Raw genomic sequence first — 27,256 nt, 5'->3', positions numbered from 1 at the left:
AAAACTATTTATACTTACTGGTTTAACTAGAATTATTGGTTTTGCTCTGTGAGGACTCATTGTAGCCCTAGACCACTCTTACATCCTTCCTGAGACTAAGCTTTGCCGCTCTGTTACCCCCACACCTTGATTGGGTCTGGCTAATCTCTCAGTGTCTTCCATGTTCACCATAATAGGATGGTCCCCCAAAATCCTGCCCCTGGGACTGATTTTGGAAATCTTTCTGAACATCTGCCATTCCTTGATAAGAACCTTGGATTTGCACCAGACGTGCAATCCCAGCTCTTGCACATACCGTTTGGCACATGCAATCGGTTTAGTATGGTAGCTGACGAATCGCTATGGAAATTACAAGCCTCGAAACCCATAGCTAACTCGTTTGGTTTAGCTGTTCAACAGCCTTTGACCTCAGCGCAAAAGCATTCTTTTTAACCATTCCTCACTTTTGCCCGTCATGTCAAGGGTCAGTTTCCATCCAGCAAGCAACCACAAAGTTGCACACTGCCGGGCTACAGGCAGGGTTGCCAGTGAGGAGGCCCAATGGTAAGCCAATGTGAATCAGAGCTCCTGCAATCTAGATTGTACATGTTCATCGAGGAGTGGCATTGCACCATCTCCGATGCTTGGGCCTTACAGGTATTAATGCAGTTATTACTGCCCGCCGTTTCTTCTATGTCCACCAAACCACCCTCTGTCTACTCCTTCTTTGCCTCTGACCCTCCTCTACCTGGAGGTCAACCTGTTTCTGAGAAATGGTGGCATTGAGATGGTACCTACTCGAAATGAGGGCAGGGTTACTACCCTCTTATATTTTCTGGTTCAAAAGAAAGATGAGGCCTGATTTCCATCTTGGATCTGAGGCTCTTGAACTTGTACCTATTCAAGAAGAAGCTCAATGCCCAAATCCTCCAGGCCCTCGAGCTGTAGGACTTGCTGATGTCCCGGGATCTCGAGGACACCTACTCCTATGTGAGGCGATTCATCCCAAGCAGCGGAAGTACCTATGGTCTGTGGTTGGCAGTGCCATTCGGTCTTTCCTCAGAAAAGAGGGTCTGTTGAGGCTCATCTCAAGAGGGAGAATGATCCGATCTTACAGCTAGTGGAAGTCATGATCAATCTAGCCTGCACCTTGGGACTCGTTTCAGAACATTTGTACTGTGCATGCAGTTTGTTTCACAGTTTGGACCTCTCCCTGACCTTCAAGAAGTTCAATGTGTTGCCATCTCAGTCCCTCTTGTTCATTTGAGCGTCCTAGGACATGTGACTGGTAAGGGCTTTCCTGTTGTCTGCCTTTTTGTATCTTCAGGGCCTCAGAGCCTCCTGCATCCTGGTGGTGCCAGAGGCGCAGTTGCTCCAGTGGCTGCTTCATTGTCAGCGGTCTCAGTTCCAATGCAACATGGCAGACCTTTGCGGTTCACTGACAAGTTATTTTGAGATCTCGGTTATGCAGTTTTTGCACGGTTTGTATAACTATTTTCCCTTGTGTTAGTTTGTCATCCCTGCATGGGACTTGCATTTAGTATGGACTTTCCTTTTAGGAGCCTTATTTTGTCACCAAATCCACGAGATGGGCGAGTGAGCTCCCAAAGATGTCTGTTAAACCTCCCTACTTGGTGTTTTCCAAGATGGAGGTGACTTTGACAGCAAGGCCTAAGGTCTTGTCAGACTTGCATCGTTCTCAGAAGAACCATCTTCCTGTGTTTTTCAAACATTACTGTCTGGATTCCCTATCAAATGTGGGCGCTCGCTCTGGCTGGGCGGTCCTTCAGAGTTTTTTGGTGTAGGTGGTGCCTTTTCGCTGTCCTCCCTCCTCTAGAGTTATGTATCGCTGTGGGAGTCTATAACAGATGAGGAATCTGTGGGAGGAAGGATTCCATTACAAGGAGTCTATAACAGATGAGGAATCTGTGGGAGGAAGGATTCCATTACAACATTACAATACTTGCCTCTCAGTAATGTTCTTTCTGATGGATGTTCCACCCACAGATTTCTCATCTACCTACCATATTTGTCAGATAGCTTGTGCACCCCATCTTTTCTGTGGTCCCCCTGCTGCTTAGTGCTAGGGAAAAAGGCAGAACTGAGGTCACGGGGTGTGGGGGATCCATCTATAGTGGCCTTGACGTCACATCCCGCGTGAGGTGGTGACAATATTTTGCAATTCAGCTAGCACTTCTGATAGAATATCACAGATGAGGAGTCCGTGGGAGTAACATCCATCAGAAAGAGTATTACCGAGAGCTAAGTAATTTGTTCTTTACCAGAATGAATGGGCAAGTTGCTAATTGCCATACATGACTAGTAAGGCTCAAGAAGGCTTTGCAGGGCAAAAGGGGTTCCCACTATCAAAATGTATCATCAACAGAGCTCACAAGTGACACTGGCACCCGTAGCTGGAACAGCGAGCCCTTCCGCTATGAGTTGTTCCTGAAAAGAATCAATGTAGACATTAAACAGGAGTAGTGCCAGTAAACACTTTTGCTGCTACCCCTCCCCCCTCTTTTAATTGAAAATTGTCTAGTGGATTCCATATTCCCCCAAATCAAACACTGGCCATGGCACCTGAACGGAGCAGTCTTAATAGCTGGGGGAGACTTAGTAACCATAAAGGACATCAGTTTTAAATCCATGCTCCTATCTTCCTTCCTTCGCAGGGGAGAGACTCCACAGACTGGATCCTAAGTGAGTCTTAACTTTCTACATGTATGGGATGGAGGCATGACCGGTTGTCCATGGGACTTGCTGGCCCATGCAGGTGAACTTCCATATCTAAGCAGACCACCTCGTGGTGGCTAGTTCTCTGCATCAAGGCTTGCTTAGGATTGGCTCAGAAAGACGGGTCTTCTGGGTTGAGAGCACACTCCACTTGGAGTGGGATGTCTCCCTTGGCCTTTATGAAAGAGGTATAAACATGTTGGAGATCTGCCTGGCAGCTAGCGGGGCCTTTCTATAGTCCTGCAAAGCATTGTGTAGAGCTACACAGCATCTTCAGATCTTTGCACGCCAAGGAGGTTATTTCAAGAGATAAGGAAAGGGTAGCAGAAACACTATGCACCAGCACATAACAAAAGGTAAGAATCCAGACTGTGGCTGGCCTGTCATCCTAATCAACAGGGTTTAAAGGGCACCCATGGTGCCTAGGGAATATGATGCCTACTTAGTAGCCTGCTCTGCCTGCCTGCCTGGACTGCCATATCAGATGCCATAGAGGCCTGCTCTGCCTGCCGATGGGCTGCCATATGAGATGCCATGGCCGCCTGCTCTGCCTGCCTGCTGGGCTGCAATATGAGATGCCATGGTCGCCTGCTCTTCCTGCCTGCTGGACTGCCATATGAGATGCCATAGTGGCCTGCTCTGCCTGCCTGGTGGACTTCCATATGAGATGCCATAGTGGCCTGCTCTGCCTGCCTGGTGGGCTGCCATATGAGATGCCATGGTCGCCTGCTCTTCCTGCCTGCTGGACTGCCATATGAGATGCCATAGTGGCCTGCTCTGCCTGCCTGGTGGGCTGCCTGGTGGGCTGCCATATGAGATGCCAGAGTGGCCTGCTCTGACTGCCTGCCTGGTGGGCTGCCATTTGTGATGACATAGTGGCCTGCTCTGCCTGCCTAGTAGGCTGCCATATGAGATGCCATAGTAGCCTGCTCTGGCTGCCTGGTGGGATGTCATATGAGATGCCATAGTGGCCTGCTCTGCCTGCCTGGTGGGCTGCCATGTGTGATGACATAGTAGCCTGCTCTGGCCGCCTGGTGGATGTCATATGAGATGCCATAGTGGCCTGCGCTGCCTGCCTGGTGGGCTGCCATATGAGATGCCATAGTGGCCTGCTCTGTCTGCCTGGTGGGCTGCCATATGAGATGCCATAGTGGCCTGCTCTGCCTGCCTGCCTGGTGGCCTGTCATATGAGATGCCATAGTGGCCTGCTCTGCCTGCCGGGTGGGCTGCCATATGAGATGCCATGGTCGCCTGCTCTGCCTGCTTGGTGGGCTGTCATATGAGATGCCATAGTGTCCTGCTCTGCCTGCTTGGTGGGCTGTCATATGAGATGCCATAGTGGCCTGCTCTGCCTGCTTGCCTGGTGGGCTGCCATATGAGATGCCATAGTGGCCTGCTCTGCCTGCCGGGTTGGCTGCCATATGAGATGCCATAGTGGCCTGCTCTGCCTGCCGGGTGGGCTGCCATATGAGATGCCATGGTCGCCTGCTCTGCCTGCTTGGTGGGCTGTCATATGAGATGCCATAGTGGCCTGCTCTGCCTGCTTGGTGGGCTGTCATATGAGATGCCATAGTGGCCTGCTCTCCCTGCCTGGTGGGCTGCCATATGAGATGCCATAGTGGCCTGCTCTGCCTGCTTGGTGGGCTGTCATATGAGATGCAATAGTGGCCTGCTCTGCCTGCTTCGTGGGCTGTCATATGAGATGCCATGGTCGCCTGGTCTGCCTGCCTGCTAGGCTGCCATATGAGATGCCATAGTGGCCTGCTCTGCCTGCCTGGTGGGCTGCCATATGAGATGCCATAGTAGCCTGCTCTGCCTGCCTGGTGGGATGCCATATGAGGTGCCATAGTAGCCTGCTCTGCCTACCTGGTGGGCTGCCATATGAGATGCCATAGTAGCCTGCTCTGCCTGCCTGCTGGGCTGCCATATGAGATGCCATAGTGGCCTGCTCTCCCTGCCTGCTGGGCTGCCATATGAGATGCCATAGTAGCCTGCTCTGCCTGCCTGGTGGGTCGTCATATAAGATGCCATGGTCGCCTGCTCTGCCTGCCTGCTGGACTATGATCGACTATGGGTCGTCATATGAGATGCCATAGTGGCCTGCTCTGCCCGGTGGGCTGCCTGGTGGGCTGTCCTATGAGATGCCATAGTGGCCTGCTCTGCCTGCCTGCCTGGCGGGCTGCCATTTGCGATGAAATAGTAGCCTGCTCTGCCTGCCTGGTGAGATGCCATATGACATGCCATAGTGGCCTGCTCTGCCTGCCTGGTGGGCTGCCATATAAGATGCCATAGTTGCCTGCTCTGCCTGCTTGGTGGGCTGTCCTATGAGATGCCATAGTGGCCTGCTCTGCCTGCCGGGTGGGCTGTCCTATGAGATGCCATAGTAGCCTGATCTGCCTGCTTGGTGGGCTGTCCTATGAGATGCCATAGTGGCCTGCTCTGCCTGCCTGTGGGCTGTCATATGAGATGCCATAGTTGCCTGCTCTGCCTGCTTGGCGGGCTGCAGTATGAGATGCCATAGTGGCCTGCTCTGCCTGCCTGGTGGGATGCCATATGAGATGCCATAGTGACCTGATCTGCCTGCCTGGCGGGCTGCCATATGAGATGCCATAGTGGCCTGCTCTGCCTGCCTGGCGGGCTGCCATATGAGATGCCATAGAGGCCTGCTCTGCCTGCCGGATGGGCTGCCATATGAGATGCCATGGTCGCCTGCTCTGCCTGCCTGGTTGGCTGCCATATGAGATGCCATAGTTGCCTGCTCTGCCTGCTTGGTGGGCTGTCCTATGAGATGCTATAGTGGCCTGCTCTGCCTGCCGGGTGAGCTGCCATATGAGATGCCATAGTAACCTGATCTGCCTGCCTGGCGGGCTGCCATATGAGATGCCATAGTTGCCTGCTCTGCCTGCTTGGTGGGCTGTCCTATGAGATGCCATAGTGGCCTGCTCTGCCTGCCTGGTGGGCTGCCATATGAGATGCCATAGTGGCCTGCTCTGCCTGCCTGGTGGGCTGTCCTATGAGATGCCATAGTGCCCTGCTCTGCCTGCCTGGTGGACTTCCATATGGCCTGCTCTGCCTGTCTGGAAGGCTGCCCTATGAGATGCCATAGTGGCCTGCTCTGCCTGCCTGGTGGGCTGTCCTATGAGATGCCATGGCCGCCTGCTCTGCCTGCCTGCTGGGCCATATGAGATGCCATAGTGACCTGCTCTGCCTGCCTGGCGGGCTGCCATATGAGATGCCATAGTGACCTACTCTGCCTGCCTGGCGGGCTGCCATATGAGATGCCATAGTTGCCTGCTCTGCCTGCTTGGTGGGCTGTCCTATGAGATGCCATAGTGGCCTGCTCTGCCTGCCGGGTGGGCTCCCATATGAGATGCCATAGTGGCCTGCTCTGCCTGCCTGGTGGGATGTCCTATGAGATGCTATAGTGCCCTGCTCTGCCTGCCTGGTGGACTTCCATGCGTGATGCCATAGTGGCCTGCTCTGCCTGCCTGGTGGGCTGTCATATGAGATGCCATGGTCGCCTGCTCTGCCTGCCTGGTGGGATGCCATATGAGATGCCATAGTAGCCTGCTCTGCCTGCCTGGTGGGCGGCCATATGAGATGCCATGGCTGCCTGCTCTGCCTGCCTGGTGGGCTGCCATATGAGATGCCATAGTGGCCTGCTCTGCCTGCCTGGTGGGCTGCATGTGTGATGCCATAGTAACCTGCTCTGCCTACCTGGTGGGCTGCCATGTGTGATGCCATAGTAACCTGCTCTGTCTGCCTGGTGGGCTGCATGTGTGATGCCATAGTGGCCTGCTCTGCCTGCCTGGAGGGCTGCCATGTGTGATGACATAGTAACCTGCTCTGCCTGCCTGGTGGGCTGACATGTGTGATGCCATAGTAACCTGCTCTGCCTGCCTGGTGGGCTGCCATGTGTGATGCCATAGTGGCCTGCTCTGCCTGCCTGGTGGGCTGCATGTGTGATGCCATAGTAACCTGCTCTGCCTGCCTGGTGGGCTGCCATGTGTGATGCCATAGTGGCCTGGTATGCCTGCCTGGTGGGCTGCATGTGTGATACCATAGTAACCTGCTCTGCCTGCCTGGTGGGCTGCCATGTGTGATGCCATAGGGGCCTGCTCTGCCTGCCTGGTGGGCTGCCATATGAGATGCCATAGTAGCCTGCTCTGCCTGCCTGGCGGGCTGCCATTTGTGATGCCATAGTGGCCTGCTCTGCCTGCCTGGTGGGCTGCATGTGTGATGCCATAGTAACCTGCTCTGCCTGCCTGGTGGGCTGCCATTTGTGATGCCATAGTGGCCTGCTCTACCTGCCTGGTGGGCTGCATGTGTGATGCCATAGTGGCCTGCTCTGCCTGCCTGGTGGGCTGCCATGTCTGATGCCATAGTGGCCTGCTCTACCTGCCTGGTGGGCTCCATGTGTGATGCCATAGTGGCCAGCTCTGCCTGCCTGGTGGGCTGCATGTGTGATGCCATAGTAACCTGCTCTGCCTGCCTGGTGGGCTGCCATGTGTGATGCCATAGTGGCCTGCTCTGCCTGCCTGGTGGGCTACATGTGTGATGCCATAGAGGCCTGCTCTGCCTGCCTGGTGGGCTGCATGTGTGATGCCATAGTGGCCTGCTCTACCTGCCTGGTGGGCTACATGTGTGATGCCATAGTAACCTGCTCTGCCAGCCTGGTGGGCTGCCATGTGTGATGCCATAGTGGCCTGCTCTGCCTGCCTGGTGGGCTACGTGTGATGCCATAGAGGCCTGCTCTGCCTGCCTGGTGGGCTGCATGTGTGATGCCATAGTGGCCAGCTCTGCCTGCCTGGTGGGCTGCATGTGTGATGCCATAGTAACCTGCTCTGCCTGCCTGGTGGGCTGCCATGTGTGATGCCATAGTGGCCTGCTCTGCCTGCCTGGTGGGCTACATGTGTGATGCCATAGTAACCTGCTCTGCCTGCCTGGTGGGCTGCCATGTGTGATGCCATAGTGGCCTGCTCTGCCTGCCTGGTGGGCTGCCATGTGTGATGCCATAGTAGCCTGCTCTGCCTGCCTGTTGGGCTGCATGTGTGATGCCATAGTAACCTGCTCTACCTGCCTGGTGGGCTGCATGTGTGATGCCATAGTAACCTGCTCTGCCTGCCTGGTAACTCCCACTCTTCATAAAGGTCTTCCAACAGAGTGGGCCAACCTTTCACAGCAGAGATACTTTATCTTTGTGGTATATTTTAGGTTTGGGTTTATAGATCTAGTCATGTATTGAAAGTATGTCAGTCCACATTGTTTTATTCTGTTTAGAATTTGGAAAAACGTGAAAAATACATAACAAAATATTCTGTGCTGTATTCTTCCCCCACAGGCTGAAATGGAAGAAGCAAAGCGATCCAAACAAGAAGCAAAAAGCCCGGCAATAGTGTCCATCCCAAACCCGGTCTATGGCGCATACAACTCATTCTTTGAGGCTTTAGGTGTAAGTATCTGGGGATCTACACAGCACAGGAATATGTGCACCACTCCTACCTGTGTGGTAAGGAAGGCATGGTATCAAGAATAGACAGACACAAGGGATCCCAGTTCAAGGGAGTTTATTTTTTATTTTTTATTTTATTTGTATATGGTTTATTCAAACCTTTACAAAAACATCAGAAAACAATCATTTAAACACTATTTAGAACAATAATTTAAAAGAACACAGCGAAAAAAAAAATCAAATTATACGTTATACATAAACTACTCTACCGACAAAAAAGACAAAAATGTAAAAAAATGTAATCTTCGTTGTGCTCAGACATTTACATAAACAATTTCATAAACAATTTCATAATCCTGGCATAACAAATTTAGCTATATGGTGTTCTAAGTTTATAAATGTAAGCTTTTAATGAATCAGGATAGGGCCAAGCCCTCATGAGTGGTTTGGATATTTAAATATATTTTCCATGCCCACTCATCCTCAAACATAATATAGTTGAGTTTTAGGGGTTCCAGATATTTTACCCTAAGTGGGTGAAGAATCACGCAATCCATAACCAAATGTTTTAAAGACTCCTCCTTGGCCAGGCAGAACCTGCATATAGCCATATCCACAGGGATCACCCCTCTTCTGACCAAGACATCTCTAGTGGGAAGGACATTCCATCTAGCTCTAAGAACAATACCTCTATATAATCTATCTGGAAATTGTAGAACAACCTTCGAGGGTTTATTAAACTGTAAATGCATGGTGGAAAAACGCCTAATCTAAACCTAAATATAAGATGGGAGCAAGCTACGACCATAAAATCGAAATAAAGCAGTGCCAGTGGTGTCTTGTCAAATAAAAGGGCCTACACTAAGGAAAACCAATTGCCAATCCTTACGCCAAATACAAAAGAGTCTCATGTTTTGAGCACGGGACAAGGCGGTACAGCACACGCTCAAGCTTTCCCAGCACGAGATGACAGTTCCGTTCTCAGCTATCAGGACCATCATTGGCCAAGTGTCTTGTTCTGTAAAAGTCTGTTGCCTTCAAGGACCTGATGTATTCAAAATAACAATAAAATGGCCTTTCTGCTTGTACGTTAGGTGATGCCTTTTCACCCCTGGATCTCCCTCTTCTGTGCGCTGATCCCTCTCAAATGTTAGCCTCCCCCAGTTGGGTTAACTACAGCTTTCAACATACTTCCTTCTGTGGCATTTATGAATCTTAATGTCTTTTTAAACAGTTCAATGAAGACATAACTCTGTCGGGATCACTCTTGTCAACATACTGTTCTTTGGAACTTTAGGCTTCAACCTCTTCCATCGGCATTCCTCCGTCGGGTTCACTCTTGCCAATCACACAGTTTCTTCTACTTTCATACGATGTGGGATCCACTTCCCTTAGATTCACGATCATCTGAAGGTCAAAGGCTTTCGACTGTACAGAGGATTTTACTAAACCCCCTTAGGACCACTTTGACCCTTGTAAGGGTGTCCCTAATAACGCTCACACAAGAATAAATACAACCCTCCAGGGAAATAGGGCAAAAAGTCTATCTTGTAAGGATACCAAGTTTAATCTTACAAAAATGAGGATGGTAGTAAAGGACTCTTCTGCCTGAACGGTCTTCTCCTCTCCCTAATCCGTTCCTTTGTCCTACCACAGTGATCCCAGGCAGGGGTTTATATAGTGCTGTCTTGCTGTAGTGGCGTCACTGGATATAGGCCATGGCTCCATACCAATCCATCCTTCTTCCATAAAAGGGATGCTCCCAAGCCTTCCTTTCTTCATTGTCAGCGGTTTCTGTCAGGGCATGCTGTACTACCTTATTGAGAAACACACTGCACCCTGATTTTTACAAACCTTGAGGCCTAGCCCCAGGAAAAACTAAACATTTTTATAACTAATTTTCATTCATTCTGTCCATATTTCACTCATTCTACTCATGGTTATCTGAGCCATGTAGGTTCCCCCCACCCTTAATACTCATAATATGTCCCATTTCTGCATTTTGTGCACCAAGCATGTAAAATCCATTTTTAGTCTGCATGGGCCCTTGACGGACAATAGACATCTGGTGAGTCATTTTGTGTGCTGCCAGTATTTGGCTCTAGTGACGAACCACCGCAGAAGCCTGCAGCCAATTCTTATCACAAGGCACATTCACGGAAAGAAGGGGAGAGTTCGACAGTACTAGGATTTTTACAAATGCATAGGATCTGACATTACAAATGTATTCAGCTAATAGTTAATTGTGCTTTATATTTAAACAATACTTGCCTTCTTCAGTGCCTGCCCATGTCTGTGTATGTGATTATATTTGCATGAGAGAGCCTTCCCATTGTCCCTCCTCCCCCCTAGTTCATTATAGCGCCTAGAAGAGTTCTTGCCTAATTCTAAAGTACTTGGGGGTGCGGGACGACCCTAGTTCCTTCCCAACAACCTCTTATTGCCTTTCCCAAAGCCTTCTGGTACTAGTAGTTTCAACAATCAGGTAATTGGCCAGAGTTTCTCAAGTGAGCACCCACGTGGTGCCTGGCTCCTCTGCAGCTTGCGTTCCCCCTTTTACATTAACAGTTCTTTGTACTTTCCTCCATCAGCCGTTTGCTACTTTTGTTCAATACAGTTCGGTTTCTTTATCGGTTCTCCCCTTGACTCGCCAGATGTGATGAACTGCTTGGCTGTTTTCGTATCCGGAGTCAAGGCCAGTACCATGGTAGCAGGCATCTCCCCCTGTCCTGCTTATCAGCGTAGGCACGCTCCGTATAACATTGACATCTGCTGCAACACACTTCAGCTATTGTCCGTGGTCTTATGATTCCTTCTGCAGAGGTCTCCCAGGTCTGGGTCGGAAAGGGCAAGGTTGCTTCTCTCGGCGTCAGCCTTTCGCTATTCACCGCATTTCTCCTCCTCTTGAACTGCCATGCCTGGATAGCTGTCTCATTGTGTGGTCTGCCATGCTCGTATGCTGCTCTTGTGCTCCACATTTTATCCCTGTAGGGAAGGGGAAGGGCAGTCAGGTGTGTGCTTGGTCAATTGCCTGACTTTGCCTGACCCTGGGACATGTCAGATAAACAGCTTTGGTGTTTTTCCGTCTTCTTTCGTGGTGTGCGAAAGTGTTCATGTCGGAAAAGGGGCGAGAGGTAGGGTGTTTGAATATCGTACGGGGGTAGGATGGGGGAAAGGTGTTGTAGGAAGAGGAATACCGTGTCTCACCAATGAGTGTCCCACTTCCACTCCTATTCAGTTGATCCTCCCTCACTGGTCCACCCCCAGGAACTGGATCAAATAGCAATAGCCGTGTCCTGGCCACCTGAAAGACAGATCCCCAGAGAATACTCAGGGAGACACCTTCAGGTTTCTCACAGTGTGCACTAAATAAACAAGGGAACAGGCCTTCTCGATCTACGCCCATCTTATCATGGAATTCTGAAAGGTAGTCAAGATTCAGAGGACACGGTTAGATGTGATAAGGAGTAAAGAAGTCCAAATAGGAAGGAGGTGTTGAAGACTGAGGAGGTGGTGGTAAGCAAGCAGGAGTGCAAGGGAGGAGCAGAAGGAGTTGGGTGGTCAGGAAGAAAGGAGAGAAAGAGCAAAATGATTCACCCACAGCCAAGACTGATGCCATAGACTGTTGCAAGTCATAAAGCAGGCAGGCAAGAGGGAAAGCAGTGGTAAGGGAAGATGTGAAAGCGAGTCAATGAGCAAAATGTTGCTCTGTAAAAAGCAGGGTCTTCTGTTACTTCCTGGAGTGCAGAAGAGATGGTGCAACGTTGATGTGCGTTGCTGGACAAGGCTTTTTTTCTGGGCTTTCCTTCTTGCATCGCTTAGATTCTAGTCTGTCAATGTTGTGGCTTTTGGTAATTGCAGAGGCCTCCAGCATTGTCGAGTGGCCCAGCCATGCAAGGTTTAGGTGGAACACTCCATCAAGGGACCTCATTGAGAAGTGTAACTGCTGAATGCAGGATATCCACCCGTGCACGGGATAAGCGCCCAGCAGAGAGGCTCAGACTAATACAGGATGCCGCAATGTGGGCGTGAATCAATGATCACCGCCTCAAACCCGGTCAGGCATTTCTTTTTCTTCTTGGCCTCTTCCCCAGACTCTTCCCCCTCACCCTGTGTTTCCACAGCCCTCCACTCCTGTCCTGCAACATGCTCCCTCACTCCCCCAACTTTCCTTTTCCATCTCCCACTCTGGGCTCTCCAGTCGTGCTCCCTCGCTGGGGGTCAGGTATCCAGGTATCCAAGGAAGGTTTGATGATTCTGCAAAGAATAAAAATAAGTGTGTGCTGTGATCAACCTGAGGCATGAATTGCATGTGTCGCACATTGCTCTTGTTCTAGTTTTCATAAATTAACTGACCGCAAACTGGCTCCAGTGGATACGTTGATCCCAGCCGTTTTTCCTTCCGAACAACCCGTAGGTTTGGGCAACGGGCATCCTGCAACTGTCTCTTTGAAATGTCTTTTACTTAATGCACGCTCCTCAGTGGCCCATGGCCATCTTGCGTCCATGCTTTATAAGATTATTTGTCTGATCTAGTTTGTGTGACTGAAACCTGGCAATCTGACTTGCCTGGCCCGTTGGATGTACCAGACCTTCCCCCTCATTATAGAGTATCTGCCCATCCTGGTGGAGGCCCTGCTTTGATTTATAAATCTCATCTTGCTGGCACTATTTTGCCACTTTTATTAGAATGCAGATGTTTTTAGTACGCTTGGCTGTTACGGCATCTACGACAGTCTATATTCTTTTTACCGCCCATCGCGTTCCAACTCCACTTTTGTGCAGTCTTGTTTGGAACTTGGCACTAAGCTGCAGGTTCAGCATCCCTATTTACTTAATGTTGGAGATGTTAACTTCAAACCTAATGATCCATCTGACCATTTAGCTTCTAATGTTATCTCTACTATGGGTGGTCTAGGTCTTCATCAACTCTTTAGTTTGCGATTCGGCTATACTTGCACAGGCTTTTACCATCAAGGCTGACTCATTAGCCCCTCTGAAAATGTCTAAGACTTGTGGTCGTCCTTCAGAACCTTGGTTTAATGAGAACCTTAGGCTACTGCGTCTCAAACATAGACAGGCCGAACGGAAAAGGCGACCAAGTTATTGTCTCTATGACAAAATTCTACTGCACTAAATCACAAGTATCTATCATAAAGCCATTTGTGAGGCTAAATGTAGTTTATACACATGTTGTTTTGAGTCTGCTCTCAACCACCCTAAGGAGATTTTTTAATATTGTACTTTCACTCTCGTCCAACTCACCCTCTCATGAAGTTGGTCCTTCAAAACAGACTCTTTTGCGATTCATTGGCTAGCTAATTCATACTGAAGATTGTTGACAATTGTGGAAACATTTCTCTTTCTGGTCTTAAGACTGGTAAATTTGCCACGGATGCCATGGCTTCCCACACAGATAACTTTTGGTCTTGTTTCCCTCCATTTCCACCTGTTCATATAGTTCCTGCCACCAATAAGATGAAGTGCGCTTCTCGTCTTGATCCAATCCCTCTGGCTCTATTGAAGGACATTATGCCGTCTATTGCTCCTAGGCTTGCTCATTCGGTGAATCATTCGGTGATTCATTTGGTGAATCATTCATGCTCATCAGCCTTTACTCTTTCTGCGTCCAAACATGCCTTAGTAATTCTTCTTTTAAAAAACGGCCTACTAAATCCTACTATTCTGGCGAACTTTCGTCCAATATCTCTCTTACTTTTTTTTTTTTAAACTTTGGTTTTATTGGTGGTTTTTCGAAGAAAAATACAAACGGCAACGCTGGGAGCGTCGTAATCATCATTTTTTAACATTGTCATAAAACCCCCAGGTTCCCTCTCCCCCTCCCCCCCCACCCCAACTCCTCCCCTCCCCCCAGATCAGAGTCACTTCAAAAGTCGAACAGCTGGAGCTGTCATCGTCGCTCGTTGTACTTTGCCACAGAGGTATGCTATACTCTCGCGTCCAAATTGGCTGAGTGAGATCCGGCGTCTCCCAGGTCCTGGGCTACTCCCACATCCCTGAGTAAAGCGTTCCAAACCCACCCCCGCCATTCTGCCAGAGTGTACTCATATTGTCAGTGGGGGTCCCAGCCCCATGCCCCATAGACCCCATACCAGTTAGCCTGAAAGGAGCCCAATTCGTTATTTACCATGGCCGTCAATTTGTCCATTAAGAACATGTTTTTGAGTTTCTTAAGCCAATCTTCCTTGGATGGGGTCTCTGGGCTCTTCCACCTTTGTGCCAGGGCCACTCTGCCCGCTCGCAACATCGTCTCCCACATTCTTGGGTACCTGTACAGTTCAGTGTCCTCCGGGGGGAGGCCCAGCAACATCGTTAGGGGGTTGAGAGGGATTAGTTCCTCGGTGACCTCGGCCATCCACCCCCGTACCTTCTCCCAGAACTCCTGCACCCTGGGGCAGGACCACCACATATGCCCCCTCGATCCCACTTGGCCACAACCCCTTGGGCATCTGGGGGACACTCCCGAAAACATCTTGGACAGTTTCAACGGGTCCCTATGCCAGCCCTGTAGAATCTTAAAGTTGTGCTCCATGTCCGATGTAAATAGGTTCCCATGAAATGCTATCTTAAAGACTTTGGACCACGCCTCCTCCGTGAGTGGTTCTCCTGCCAGGTCGTCCCAAAACCCCCGAAACCCTCTTCTCACCTCCAAGTTAACAGTGTTCAGTATTTGGTACATTTTGGAGACCGCCCCCTACCTTGATGTGGCCGTGTCCAGGAACTTTTCGAAGGGGGTCAGCTGTCTCCGTAGGTTCTGGCCCCATGTTTGGTCACAAAGGATGCCCTTCAGGCGCAGATATTCAAAGATTGAAAGGGACTCCCGCCCCAGTGCATCTCGCAGGGCCTCGTATTCGAGGAACTCGCCCTCTTTGAACAGTTGTCCCGCCCATTCCAGACCCCCGTCCGACCATGACTGGGCATTCCTGAATCCCCTGCTACCTAATTTGAGCGGGTGGCCCCAAAGCGAGGACATTGGAGAGGGCCATGTCGTGAGGTATGAGGTTGTGGGTCCCTCTTTCCAGATTGTCCAAAGTATTCCCAGGGTTGGGTGGGCTTTCATTTTGCTAGGGATGAGTCTACGCGGCAGCCACAGGAGGTCGCGCACTTTCAGAGGGTGGGCGTCCATGTCCTCCAGGTATGACCAGTAGGTGCCCATCCCATCCTTCATGTGCTCCAGCAAGACCCGCAGCTGGGCGGCCCGGTAGTAAAGGAGAAAGTCCGGTAGTCCGAACCCGCCCTCCTCTCTGGGTAGTGTTAGGGTGGCCTTTCCTATTCTCGGGGCCCTCCCTTGCCATACAAATTCGCGGATTGCTTTTTGTAGATCACGGAGCAACTGGGCGGGGACCTCCGTTGGGAGCGCGGTGAATAAATATAGTAATCTCGGCAGTACGTTCATCTTTATCGCTGTCATGCGCCCATACCAGGATAGAATCATACCATCCCATCTCCTCAGGTCAGACGTAACCCCCGCCAGGATAGGCCCATAGTTCTCCGGGGCCAATCTCGAGAGATCTCTAGTCAGGGTTACCCCCAAGTACCTGATGGAATCCCTCCCCACCGCGATCCCCGCACACCTGTCCCAGGGGTCCAACCACGGGTCCTGGGCCCGCATGGGTAGGAGCTTTGACTTAGCTGCATTTATTTTTAGTCCCGAGAACTGCCCGAAGGCTGTCATCAGACGCAGGAGGGGGGGGAGCGAGGAGCTGGGCTCCACCAAGTACGCTAGGATGTCGTCAGCGAACAGGGAGAGCTTGAACTCTACTTCTCCCCTTTTGATCCCTTTGATGTCGGGGTGGGCCCGGACTGCTATGGCCAGAGGTTCCATCGTCAGGACGTAGATTAACGGAGAGAGTGGGCACCCCTGTCGTGTTCCCCTCGTGAGGGGGAATGAGTCGGAGAGTTCCCCGTTCACCTGCACTCTCGCTGTTGGGGCTCTATAGAGGGCGGAGACCCAGGTCCTAACGTGAGGCCCAAAGCCCATTCGACGGAGGAGGAGTTGCATGTACCTCCACTCGACCCTGTCGAATGCCTTCTCGGAGTCCAAGGAAAGCAAACTCGCCTCCAGGTCTGATTCCTGGGCATAGTGGATTAGGTCTATGGTCTTCCTGATATTATCCGAGCCCTGCCTGCCCTTCACGAACCCCACTTGGTCCCCGTGTACTCACTTGGGCATTATCCCCTCCAACCGTTTACCCATCACCTTAGCTAGGATCTTAACATCTGTATTTAGGAGGGAGATCGGGCGGTAGGAGGAGCAGTCAGTGGGGTCTTTTCCTTCCTTGGGCAATACCACTATGATGGCTCTCATCATCGTTTCCGGCAGGGTGCCCCCCTCCAGTGCTGCATTGAATACCCTCGCCAGGTGTGTGGCCAAAATAGACCGGAACCTCTTGTAGAAGTATACTGAGAACCCATCTTCCCCCCGGGGACGTTCCCGCCTTCATCCCACCGATTGCATTCTCCACCTCCACCTCCTCCTCTGTGACCCCTCCCTCTAGACCCTCTGCCATCTCGCCTGTCAGGGATGGGATCTGGATGGAGTCCAGGAACTCCTCAATCTGAGTGTCTTCCCCGGCATATTCTGACGAATATAGTTGTTCATAGTAGCGTCGAAAAGCCGCTCCTATGACTAGGGTGCTATGGTCTAGTTAGCCCCGTTCGTTCCTGATTGCCCTCACCATTCTGCTCCTCTGGACCTCTCTAAGTTTCCTGGCCAGGATTTTATCGGCTCTGTCCCCCTTCTCATAATATTTTTGTTTCACTAGCTGGAGGTTGCGCTCAGTTTTGTGCAACAAGAGATCTTTCAATTGAAGTTTGTAATTTTCTAGGGCTGTGATCTTATCCATAGCCAAGGGTGCCTCCGGGGGGCCTCCCGGCTGGAGCTGTGCAATCTTTTCCCTAAGGGATTTTTCTTGGGCCTCCCTCTCCCTTTTTTTCTGAGCCCCCATTCTTATGAGAACCCCACGTAAGGTCGCCTTGAAGGCGTCCCACAGCACATGCGCACCCACCTCGCCATTGTCGTTCAGCTTGAAGTATTCCGTAATGGCGTCCTGCACTTCCTGCGCCAGGACATCGTCCTTCAGCAGGGAGTCATTGCACTTCCATCGCCCTTTTCTGCCACCTCGCCATTCCCCTATAATGGTGGTACAGACCAGGTCATGGTCGGACCAGGGGACCGGGTCAACCTCATAGCCGGAGACATATGGGCGCAGGGGTTCGTCTACCAGGATGTAGTCTATTCGGGAGTAGGATGTGTGGATTGCAGAATAGTATGTGAAGGAGGGGTGTTCTGCCCTAGGGGTCGGGATGGTGTCCACTAGGCCCAGCTCTGTGTTGATCCGTTGGAAGGAGCGGGCCATAATTTCATCTGCAGCCCTGGTGGGTTGGGGTTCCAAGCGTTTCCTATCAACTTTCGGGTCCAGGACCATGTTAAAGTTCCCCCCCCACCACCATCAACCCGCGTACGAATAGTTTCAATCTGTTCTTCACTCCCTCCCAAAATTGCGCCTGGCCTTCATTGGGGCCGTACACAAACTGCAAGTGTTAAGGGGGAGCCCCGCAGGGAGCCCCTCGTCAGCAGGAACTGCCCCTCTGGGTCTTTCATTGAGGCTTCTACTTCAAATCCAATGTCCCTCGCTAGCACTATGGCCACCCCCCTTTTCTTGGTCTTGTGGGAGGCGCTGAGGACTTCCCCAATCCCCCCCGTAGCCTTGGTTCTTTCCCCCTCGCCCAGTGCGTCTCCTGAAGGAAAAGCACGTCTAGTTTAGCCCTCCTGAATTCCCTGCAGACCAGGGATCTTTTGGTGGGGGTGTTCAGCCCCCTCACATTTAGGGAGCCCAAGCCCAGGGTAGGTAGATCATCATCCATTGTCTAAAAAAAACCCGCTACTGGATAGCTGACTCGTGGCACTTTCCTTGTCCGGCTCTTTTCGTGTTATCCTCTGATCTCCCGTTTCCCTTCCCCCCCGCCCCCCAGGTGGTCCTGAAACCTTTCCCCAACTGACCCCTGGTCCCCCCTGTGAACGTAACCACATCAACAAACCCCCTACCCCCCTCCCCCCACCCCGGCGTCCAGCCAGACAGTTCTACCATTGTTGGTAACCGGCCGGACCACCAGCCTACCGCCTCCTGCTGGGTGAATATCCAAATTCGAGCCTCCGTGAGCCTCCGTGAGCCCCCGCTACCCCCCCGCCGTCCTCCCTCAATGTAACTCTCATACTTGCTGTTCCGGGAGGATCCACATAAGTTCGGACCCCCTGGTCCTGGAGTTCGGCCTGTCTTCGGGCCGGATCAGTTGGTGAGTCCCCGTGGTGAGATCTTTACCCGGATCCCCCGAGGCTGATGTCGCCTGCCGTGAGATGCCTCAGCACCCTTCCTCCCCCGGGTCCGACAGTCTCGCTCCACCCTGGCCGGGTTCCGTGTCATTCCTGTCCGTCGATGGGGATGGTGGGTTCAATTTTTTAAATTTCCGTGGGCCTGTCTTTTTTCTCCTCTCTCCTCGTGATCGGCGCGCACTGGCTTCATCCGCGGCGAACCCGGAGGGTTCCCTCCGCGGGGTCGGGTCCGTTGCATATTCCTGTATGGCTCCCCTAATATCTTCCTCTGTAATCAGGTGCACTTGTTGGCCTTCGTATTCAAACGTGAGGGAAAAGGGGTACCCCCATCTGTAGCGCACCCCCTTCGTTTTCAGCATCCGGGTCAGCGGGCGGCACATCCTACATTTGGCCAGCGTGTTTGATGAGAGGTCCTGGAAAATGGCCACCTGTGCGTTGTTGTAAGTTATCTCTCGGGATTTCCTGGCCTCCTCTAGGACCTTCGCTTTTTCAGTATAGTAGTGGAAGCGGACCAGAATAGACCGGGGGCCCCCGGCTCTTCCCCCCGCTCTATGGATCCGATCAAACGTTGGTTCGGTTGTCATCTCATCCGCGAAGAGGAGGGCGATGATGTCCCTCACCACCCGGGTCAAGTCTCTTTCCGTCTCCCCCTCCGACTCCGGCACCCCAAAAAATCTGAGGTTGTTCCTCCGCTCTCTGTTTTCAAAGTCGTCCATTTGTCTTGCCCTCTCCTCATCTCTCTTTTCCAGGGCCGTTAGTCTCAGAGCCGTGTCCAGCTCCTGGGTCGCTGTTGAGGACTGGTTGGACTCTAGTTGTGACAGTCTATCCTCGACTTTGTCCACTCTGCGGTCCATGTTTTCCATTTTTTGGGCAATGTCTACCCGCATGTCCCTAATCTCCTGCAAGACCGAGGCAAAGCCCTTTTCCATGGTAAGGGCGGGCAGGGGTGGGGTCTCGGAATGGGACATGTCGGTCCGTCGGTCCGGGTCGCTGTTCTCCCTGCTGGTGTCTTGGTAGCGGTACTCCTGGAGGGTATGGCGCCAACTCATTCGGTCCTCCTACTTCTCCCCTCTGCTGATGCGCCCCTGGGGGCAAGGGGCAGAGCCCGGTCGGGGAGCGCGCTCTCTTTCCTTCTGGTGTGGCCCTCTGTGGGGGGCCTCTCGTGGGCGGGCACTCGCCCCACCAGACCTCCGGTGGGGGCCTCACACCCCCTCCCCCCCTTGTGTCCTCTGTTTTTGATTAGCAATTTTTAGGGTGGGGGGGGAGCAGTTAATGATGTCCAATAGCGGTCTGTTGGAGGGCCCTCTGGTGCGATTCCTCCAGCGAGAGCTCCCAGGCGGGCACTCGCCCTGGGAAGGAACCCAGGGGCCACCACCCAGGGAAGTGATGTGTTCGAGGGTACTCTCCTCCGAATGGTCTGTGTCACTTCCAGGACTGGGGACGTATTCCCCCTCGTCTTCCTTGCTTTTTATTTATTTATTTATTTTTGGGGGGGGGGGCTCAACAGGGGGGGGGGCGGGGCCGACTCGCCCCTCCGCGCCGTCCGCTGCGCCCCGCGACTGGTCCCCCGGAGTCCTTTAGGGTTGCGTGGGGGCCGGGGCAGGCTCCCCCCACCTACCTCGGCTCCGAATTCGGGAGCGCAGGCAGGCCGCCTTTCCTTAAGCGGGTCGCGGCCCGCGTCTCATCCGGCTCCTCAACGGGGGACTTCCCCTCCGCGACGGCTCCTTGTTCGGGTGCTGCAGGGGTGTTGCCGGCGGGTCTTCTGCCGGGGCGCCGGCGCGCTCCGTGTTCGGGGTGGAGTGGGGGTTGTGCGCTCCCACGAATCCAGGCCGCCAGCACGCGCCACCTCCTCCCTCGATGGTCGGGTCGCTGCCTGGGGCTCTCCGGGGCTCTCCGGGGCTCCTCCCTTCGGGCCGCAGAGCTCGTTCCCGGGCACCCGGGGGTCCCCAGATGCCGTTCTTTCGCCCCGGGGGGGCACCCGAGGTTCACGGGTTCCGCGGACCGTGAATGTCCCGTGGGGAGTTACAGGGGGGGGCACAATCCCTCTGCGTAGCCCAGTTACGGCGGGAGCGGCGTGTTCAGGCTGCCATTGCCTGTGCGCCCCCTGGTGGCCACCGCTCTTACTTTTTTTAATGAAGCTTCTTGAATCTCTGACCACCACTCTGGTTAGGGCGTTTTTGGCAGAGTCTAATTTCTTTAACTCATTTCAGTCAGGGTTTCGCCCGGCTGCCGTACAGAAAGCATACTTGTCTCTACCGTAGATGATTTTGCCCCTCCTTCTGATCAGGATGGTGTAGGTGCACTGATTTTATTCATACTCTCGGCTGCATTTGACACTATCGATCACTCCAACCCGGGCCTTTCAGGTACAGTCCTGTCTTAGTTTAAATATTTTCTGACTGATTGATCTCAAACACCTTCTCTTGCTTCTTTTCGTTCTGTTTATTCTCCATTCATGTGTTGGGTTCCTTAGGGTTCTGTGCTGCCCCTGTCCTGTTCAACGTATGCATCTAGCCTTTGGTCAAACACATCCAGTCCCACGACCTCTTCTGCTACTCATATGGTGAGGACACTCAGATTATCGTTCGTCTTAATCTTTTTCAGCCCTACACTGCTTTCCATCTAAGACGTTGCTTGGAGTCTGTGGGTGAGCAACAGCTGGCTTAAGGTGAATGGAGATAAAACGGAGGTGATGGTGATCGGCCCTATGTTATGCAGGACCAGCGTTTCATGAAGAATTTGCAGTTCGGGCAGCGCTTTTTCTGTGCCCGCAGCAAAGCTTTGGGATTCTCTTCCTTGCGCTCTTCTCGACACTGAGAATAACCTGCTGTTCCGGCATCTTCTAAAAACGTTTCTGTTCTATTAGTGGACTTGTGCTATGTTGAAGGCTCTCCTGCTGGGACCCTTTTAGTGCCAGGATGCCTTCGGGTGAACGTTGCCGTCTAGCAATATACATAGCATACCACAACACAACACAAAGGATACAATTTAAACAAATTCAAGAATTATGAATATTTTACTACATTTAAATGTGAGACTACATATTGAAAAGCTCCAAGTTCATATGTCAAACAATGCAGTAGGAAACATGCTGGCACCTTTTGGGGCAGGAACAAGACCATTTTTATTGTAATTGGAGCATGATGTGCTCATTTTTTCACTGAGAACAGAGTTGGCCGGAACATAATGAATGACCATTTATTATATATTTGGCAAATAGAGATACAGACCCCACAAGGAAATCACATCACCCTTTCATCAAAATATGACATCACCTAATACTTGTATTAGCAACAGCTAAATGTATTAACACCCTGCCCATAATGTATGCTGGAATACTATACAATGGTTACAATAATATGATGCAGTCATCTAAACACCGACATGCCCAAGTTATGAGGGCCCACAACACCATGGAAGCACCCTAAGACAGTAGTCTTCAAATCGTGGTGCACGGCGCTGCCATGGGGCGGTGGTATGTGTCATGACTCCCACAGCTTGAACCCCTGTGTACAGCCCCTTAGCCTAATTGCGGCCTCAGCATTCATGTGTGAATGCTGCTTCTCTCTGACAGTCAGTCCGCACACCTCTGCTGGTGAAGTGAGGGGGCAGGCACTATGATCCATACCTTCTCCCTACAGAGATGTCTGGAAGGCAGAGACATAGTGAGCAGAGGAAATGGGCACAGTGAGGGTTAAGAACTGAGGTTTCCCATAAAACTAGGGTAATGTCACACATCTCTCACACACATTTTCGGACAAAAGGAAGCATAGACAAATCTATAAAAAGAGATGCAGGAGCTGAGGCAGTAGTGATGACCAATGTGGCGCTAGGCAAACGGTCTTCATCTTCTCTATGATTATTAATAAATATATTTGCTCCATTAGACAGTGCATCTGCTTTTGGTATCGTTCATTATCGATCTGGCAGTCCATGCCTTCTCAGAACCTCATCCTTTCCATTTCTATTGCAGGACGATTTTGAGGATGACAACTTTTCAGACACCCACAGGATCCTTGGAGACAACTGAGACCTCTAGAAGCCCTAGATGGACACAGTGTTATCAGCACGCATTCCGTGGTTGATGCATGCGGCATGTGATGCCGCTGTATTGAATGTATGCCAATAGGACCATGCACACGTGGCACGCACCCAAGCTGCAGACTGTGACCGTGAGGCAAGCACATGCAGTCACCGAAGGAGAATGGGGCTGGTTCAGAGGAGAACCCAACGCCAATGGCCTTTCTGAGTGGATGCCGAGCACGTGTAACCTCATGGCCTAGACTCCGCCACAAGTGCGCTGAGCACTCATGGCACTGGAATCAGAAAAATAAAAGGTTAATCCCTTATACACTATAAAAGCTGCACAACTCAGCAATTCTTCTGAGACCACACATGTTCTGCCAAATCCTAAAAATAAAAGAGTTTTCTAATTGCTTTTGTTGATTTGTATGGCTTGCTATAGGGTTTAATATTCAAGAGAAATGTTATGTTGAATCCCTGCATGCCTTTTCAGATCAGTCAAATACCAGTTGTAAAAATTCAATTTCGCTCAGGTGGGCCAAGAAGTGACCTTGCTGCTGATGCCTCGAACTACCAATAAATATTGTTTAAGTTAATTGATGTTTGGCTGATAGTTGCTATCAGATGGTCCACATTTTTGGTCTGTGTGTTTGTTGTACATATTAAAAGAAAGGTTATATCTGGGTTGAGGGGTCTCGTAATGTGTCTTGTCTTGTGTAACCCATTTCATCGTCCTGAGTTGAAGTTGCACAGTCTATCGGCTTAGTTGGGAGTGGCTAAAGAAAGTGGTGGTTCATGCATGGAAGGCGGGTCACTGGACCCCTGGAGCTCAATATGTAGGGAGGATAAAATGGCACAAACTGTGTTACCTACATGAGTAGAGTTAGTTGGCCAGACCTTCGCAGCTAGAGTGTCACAATGGTTGAGGAAAGATTTAGGACCTGAATTAGAGGTCCAGCCAAATGTTGAAGTCTCCAGTGATGAGACGGGAGTTGTTTGTGATGTAATTTCAACATTCTGCCTCACAGTAGTGGGGTTGCCAGTGGTCCGGAGACAGCAAGAGCCCAGAACGTGTTTGCATGAAAGACGTCCAATGAAGGAGCTTGCACGCGTGGTAATCATCTAAATGGAAATGCAAGCCGGATAGATCAGTACTGCCCTGCCTGCTAATTTACTTGGATGCCAACGGACACATTTCAGTCGGGTGGTAGGAGGGCATCGGCAATCGTAGTTTATATGTTGGCAAATCATGTTTCAATAAGGCCAAAAACCTTCTCTAGAGGATCGAGAATGTTGGTACTATGTTTGCTAGCAGACCAAGAAATCAAGGTACTGATGTTGAAAAAGGATCTAGCTTTCTCAGCCTGTGTATGTCTAGTAGAGATGGTTACACACAAAAATATATGAAAAGGGTCGGTTTCACCTACACCTGTGCCTCATAGTTCTGTAAAGAGTCCAAGACACACCTTGTTTAGTTGATATAATGTATATATATGCGCCAGGCCAAAAAAGGTCTATTGACAACAAGAAATCAAGAGGCCACCCAATTAATCACGGGTCCTGCTTCTTCTTTCAGTCCGTGCGGGACCAATTCTCTCCGGCAGCGCACATATAAAGCTGTCCATCCGGCTTCCCCTTTCTCTCGTCCTGATGAAGGCCCGCTCAAGAATGACTGGCACCACAGTCCATAAGGGCCGAAACACATTTGTGTAGACAATTCCTGAATCCTAAATGCAGTGATAAATTGCTAACACTGTATCCATTTGTAAATTATATGTGGTCTGCTTCACTCATGCAATAACTGTTGTAACTCCTGATGTGACTTCACACAACAGTAGGTTTCTGAATGTTTAATTCTTTACTGTTCTAATTTTGTGAGTCTGATTGCTTTGTCAAGATTGTATGTTTCACAATACCATGTATTTCGCAACGTGTTGGAATGGATAGCTTTGTTGTTTATGTGTGCCAATAGACCTTTTTTGGCCTGGACCTTGACATATATATACATTATATCAACTAAACAAGGTGTGTCTTGGACTCTTTACAGAACTATGAGGCACAGGTGTAGGTAAAAACCGACCCTTTTCATATATGTTTTTGTGTAACTAGCTAGCCCTCCTGGGCAGAATAGGGTCTCGACCAGGAACCCTGATATATTCATGTTTAGTGGAGATGGACAGTGACACACTAAATCTAGTCAGGATAACGAAAGGTAGAGTAATGTAGGGTTGGTTAAGGAGAGGTTGGAGGAGTGAGCGGTGATGATGATTTTGAGTAGAAATGGAGAAAGGTTTGGTAAGGACGGGAAGGAGTGAAATGCAAGACTTTTATGGCTGCCCAGAACCATGATAGTGCTATTGACAACTACAAGTGAATCGGGGTCCATGATGATCTGCCACCATTTTCCTCACTTTATTTCTATGTATCCTAAGGGTCACAAGGTGGCGGACGAAGGGGATTACCAGATCAAAGCAATAAATAAGAATTACTGTCACAGTCTCCTTTGAAGAGATGTTCATGTGTAAATCTGTAATAGGTTAACCTGGGTTGTGCTTCTGCTAAAATAAAGGAGTGTGGATTTAGTGATTTGGTTGGGATGATTAATTATGGTGGTGCGTTGCCCGTGGAAAGTAGAAAGGACAGTAGCTATAATGACAAAGGAAGGCTGGAGGACAAAAAAGCACATGTCACTGAAGAGAATCGGCAATGCAGCAATAGGTAAACTAGGGAACGTACACAAAGTGGGAGACAAGAGGGAGCAAAACGAAAGTCATGTGATCAAGAGAGAACAACACAGAAAAACAAGAGGAAAATAAGTGCATGAAATGAGTTTCAGAATTAGAATCTAGGAACACTAAGGGTGAGGGCACAATGTGATCAAGTGTAAACAGATCAGATGAGAGAGGATACTGGGACAGCGCAAGAGGACAAGGCTATGTGGTGGGGAGTACATTAGAGGGCTATTTTATTCAGACAAATCTGGCCTGATGGCTTTGGTAGGAGCTATCAGGATGCTAACCACCAGGCGTGAGCAGTGACACGTGAATGTCACTGCTGTGACTTATCTGGAGGTATCGGCACTGCTTGAGATTGGGAAGCCCCTTTCCATGAGGCCAGGGTGGTGTGGCCGCTGCCTGGTGGTCCCCCTGTGAGTGGTGCTCAGAGGGAGGATCTCATGGGGAGAGAGGATCCCATTGAGAGTAGTGTCCGTTCGGAACCCCCTTAACACTCCCACCTTCCTTCAAAACCCCTTCAATTCCACATTACCTGTTACTTCCATTTGCTGTAGTAGCATATCTCAAATGAGAACAACTGGGACGAGGACACAAGGAATGATGATCACTCGCCAAACCCAACACACGCTGTAGATGCCTAGATGCTCCTATTGACCAGCTGTCATTTAAAGGTGAAGAGGGAAGAGAACAATGGCGCCTTCACCTTCATTCCAGCACGGACTGAGAACACGGCACAGCACGGCCCACACAGTTTCAGGGTGCAGAACAGCAGACAGTGTCTTGACGGGAAGCACGAGGCCCGGGACGCAGAAGACAGATCGGCGGTGAGGCAAGTCACCCAACGGCAGCACAAGCTGCCGGCGTGCAGACAGACCTCTGGAAAGCTGCAGAGAAGAGACACGGTGGTAGAGGCGCCAAAGCTCTTGGGAGACCCGCAAACAGCTTGAACGTGGAAGCCAAGACCCTATAAGTACAAGGGTGGCTAACCACGGGGATGGGGGACCCAGAGAGTACAGGGGGCTAGAAGCAAAGTGGAAAGGCAATATTCATCGGGGCAGCATAAGCAAGTGAAGGGGCTCTGGGACCCATATAAGGAAGGCATACCCCTACCAGGAACAAAGGGTATACCAACTTTACAAATATAAGTGGCCCTCAGACTTTGGCAGGAGAGTAAACCAAGGCTGTGGATCGAAGGAAGATCAGGCCAAGAGAACGTTGTGTATAAGCAAGCGAAGGGGGTCTGGGACCCACATAAGGAAAGCATACCCTGACCAGGAAGGGGGGGGAATACGAACTTTAAATATAGAAGTAACATTCACAGGCCTGGGCAGGAGAGTAAACCAAGGCTGTGGAACAAAAAGAGAATAAAGAGAACATTGTGAACAACCACGTGAAGGGGGTCTGGGAGCCCCCTTTTGGGGAAGTATAACCCAAATTGTAAGCAAGTGAAATACAAAGCATGTGTATACAAGGGACACTTGGCGACCTTGGCAGGAGCGTAAACCAAGGCCTTGGCTGGAAGTGAATACTGAGACAGAGAACACTGAATCCAAGAATGATGGCAGGAGGGGTGCTGGGAAGAGCGCCTGGAGCAATCACCCCGGCTTGGCAAATGCGTCCAGGCCTTCTTCATTGTTGCAGGACCTGGGAGTGAGGTTTATCAAGTAGAACAGTGTCTCAACTGTTAAGACACTGATACGAAGTACATAAAGCTGGAACAACTCTGTGGAAAGCGAAACAACCCCTTTAGTCTTGTGGAACTTTTATTTGTTTTTCTGCACCCTTTTGGAACTTGTGTTTTGAACTGCAAAGCTGGGCTGCAAGTCGACAGCCAAGAGACACTTCCCCTTTTCACTTTATATTGAGTTTAGCTTGTGAGGGACAGGCTAAGATTTGGGCACAGGACGGTGAACTTTACTTTGGATATTCTGACGCAGGCAGTTTCATTGGCTATTCTTGTTCAGGCAGGGAAACCCC

At 50.7% G+C, this 27,256-nt stretch overlaps 1 protein-coding gene across 1 annotated transcript in view; it reads left to right on the top strand.

Annotated features, from left to right (window-relative positions):
- The window catches only part of STAB1 (stabilin 1), a 1,160,316-nt gene extending 1,137,176 nt beyond the window's left edge, over positions 1–23,140 (top strand). The window contains exons 68-69 of the mRNA XM_069643183.1: positions 8,057–8,167; positions 22,495–23,140. Of these exons, the coding sequence (XP_069499284.1) occupies positions 8,057–8,167; positions 22,495–22,551 (168 nt within the window). The 3' untranslated portion in view covers positions 22,552–23,140. The remainder of the gene's footprint in view (positions 1–8,056; positions 8,168–22,494) is intronic.
- The last annotated feature ends 4,116 nt before the right edge of the window (positions 23,141–27,256 follow it).

This window comes from Ambystoma mexicanum, chromosome 2p (assembly GCF_040938575.1).
Source record: "Ambystoma mexicanum isolate Mex_15411 chromosome 2p, UKY_AmexF1_1, whole genome shotgun sequence".
In the NCBI taxonomy this organism is placed as follows: domain Eukaryota; kingdom Metazoa; phylum Chordata; class Amphibia; order Caudata; family Ambystomatidae; genus Ambystoma; species Ambystoma mexicanum.
The sequence above is the reverse complement of the archived record's forward strand: the minus strand, read 5'-3'. Positions and strand labels throughout refer to the sequence as shown.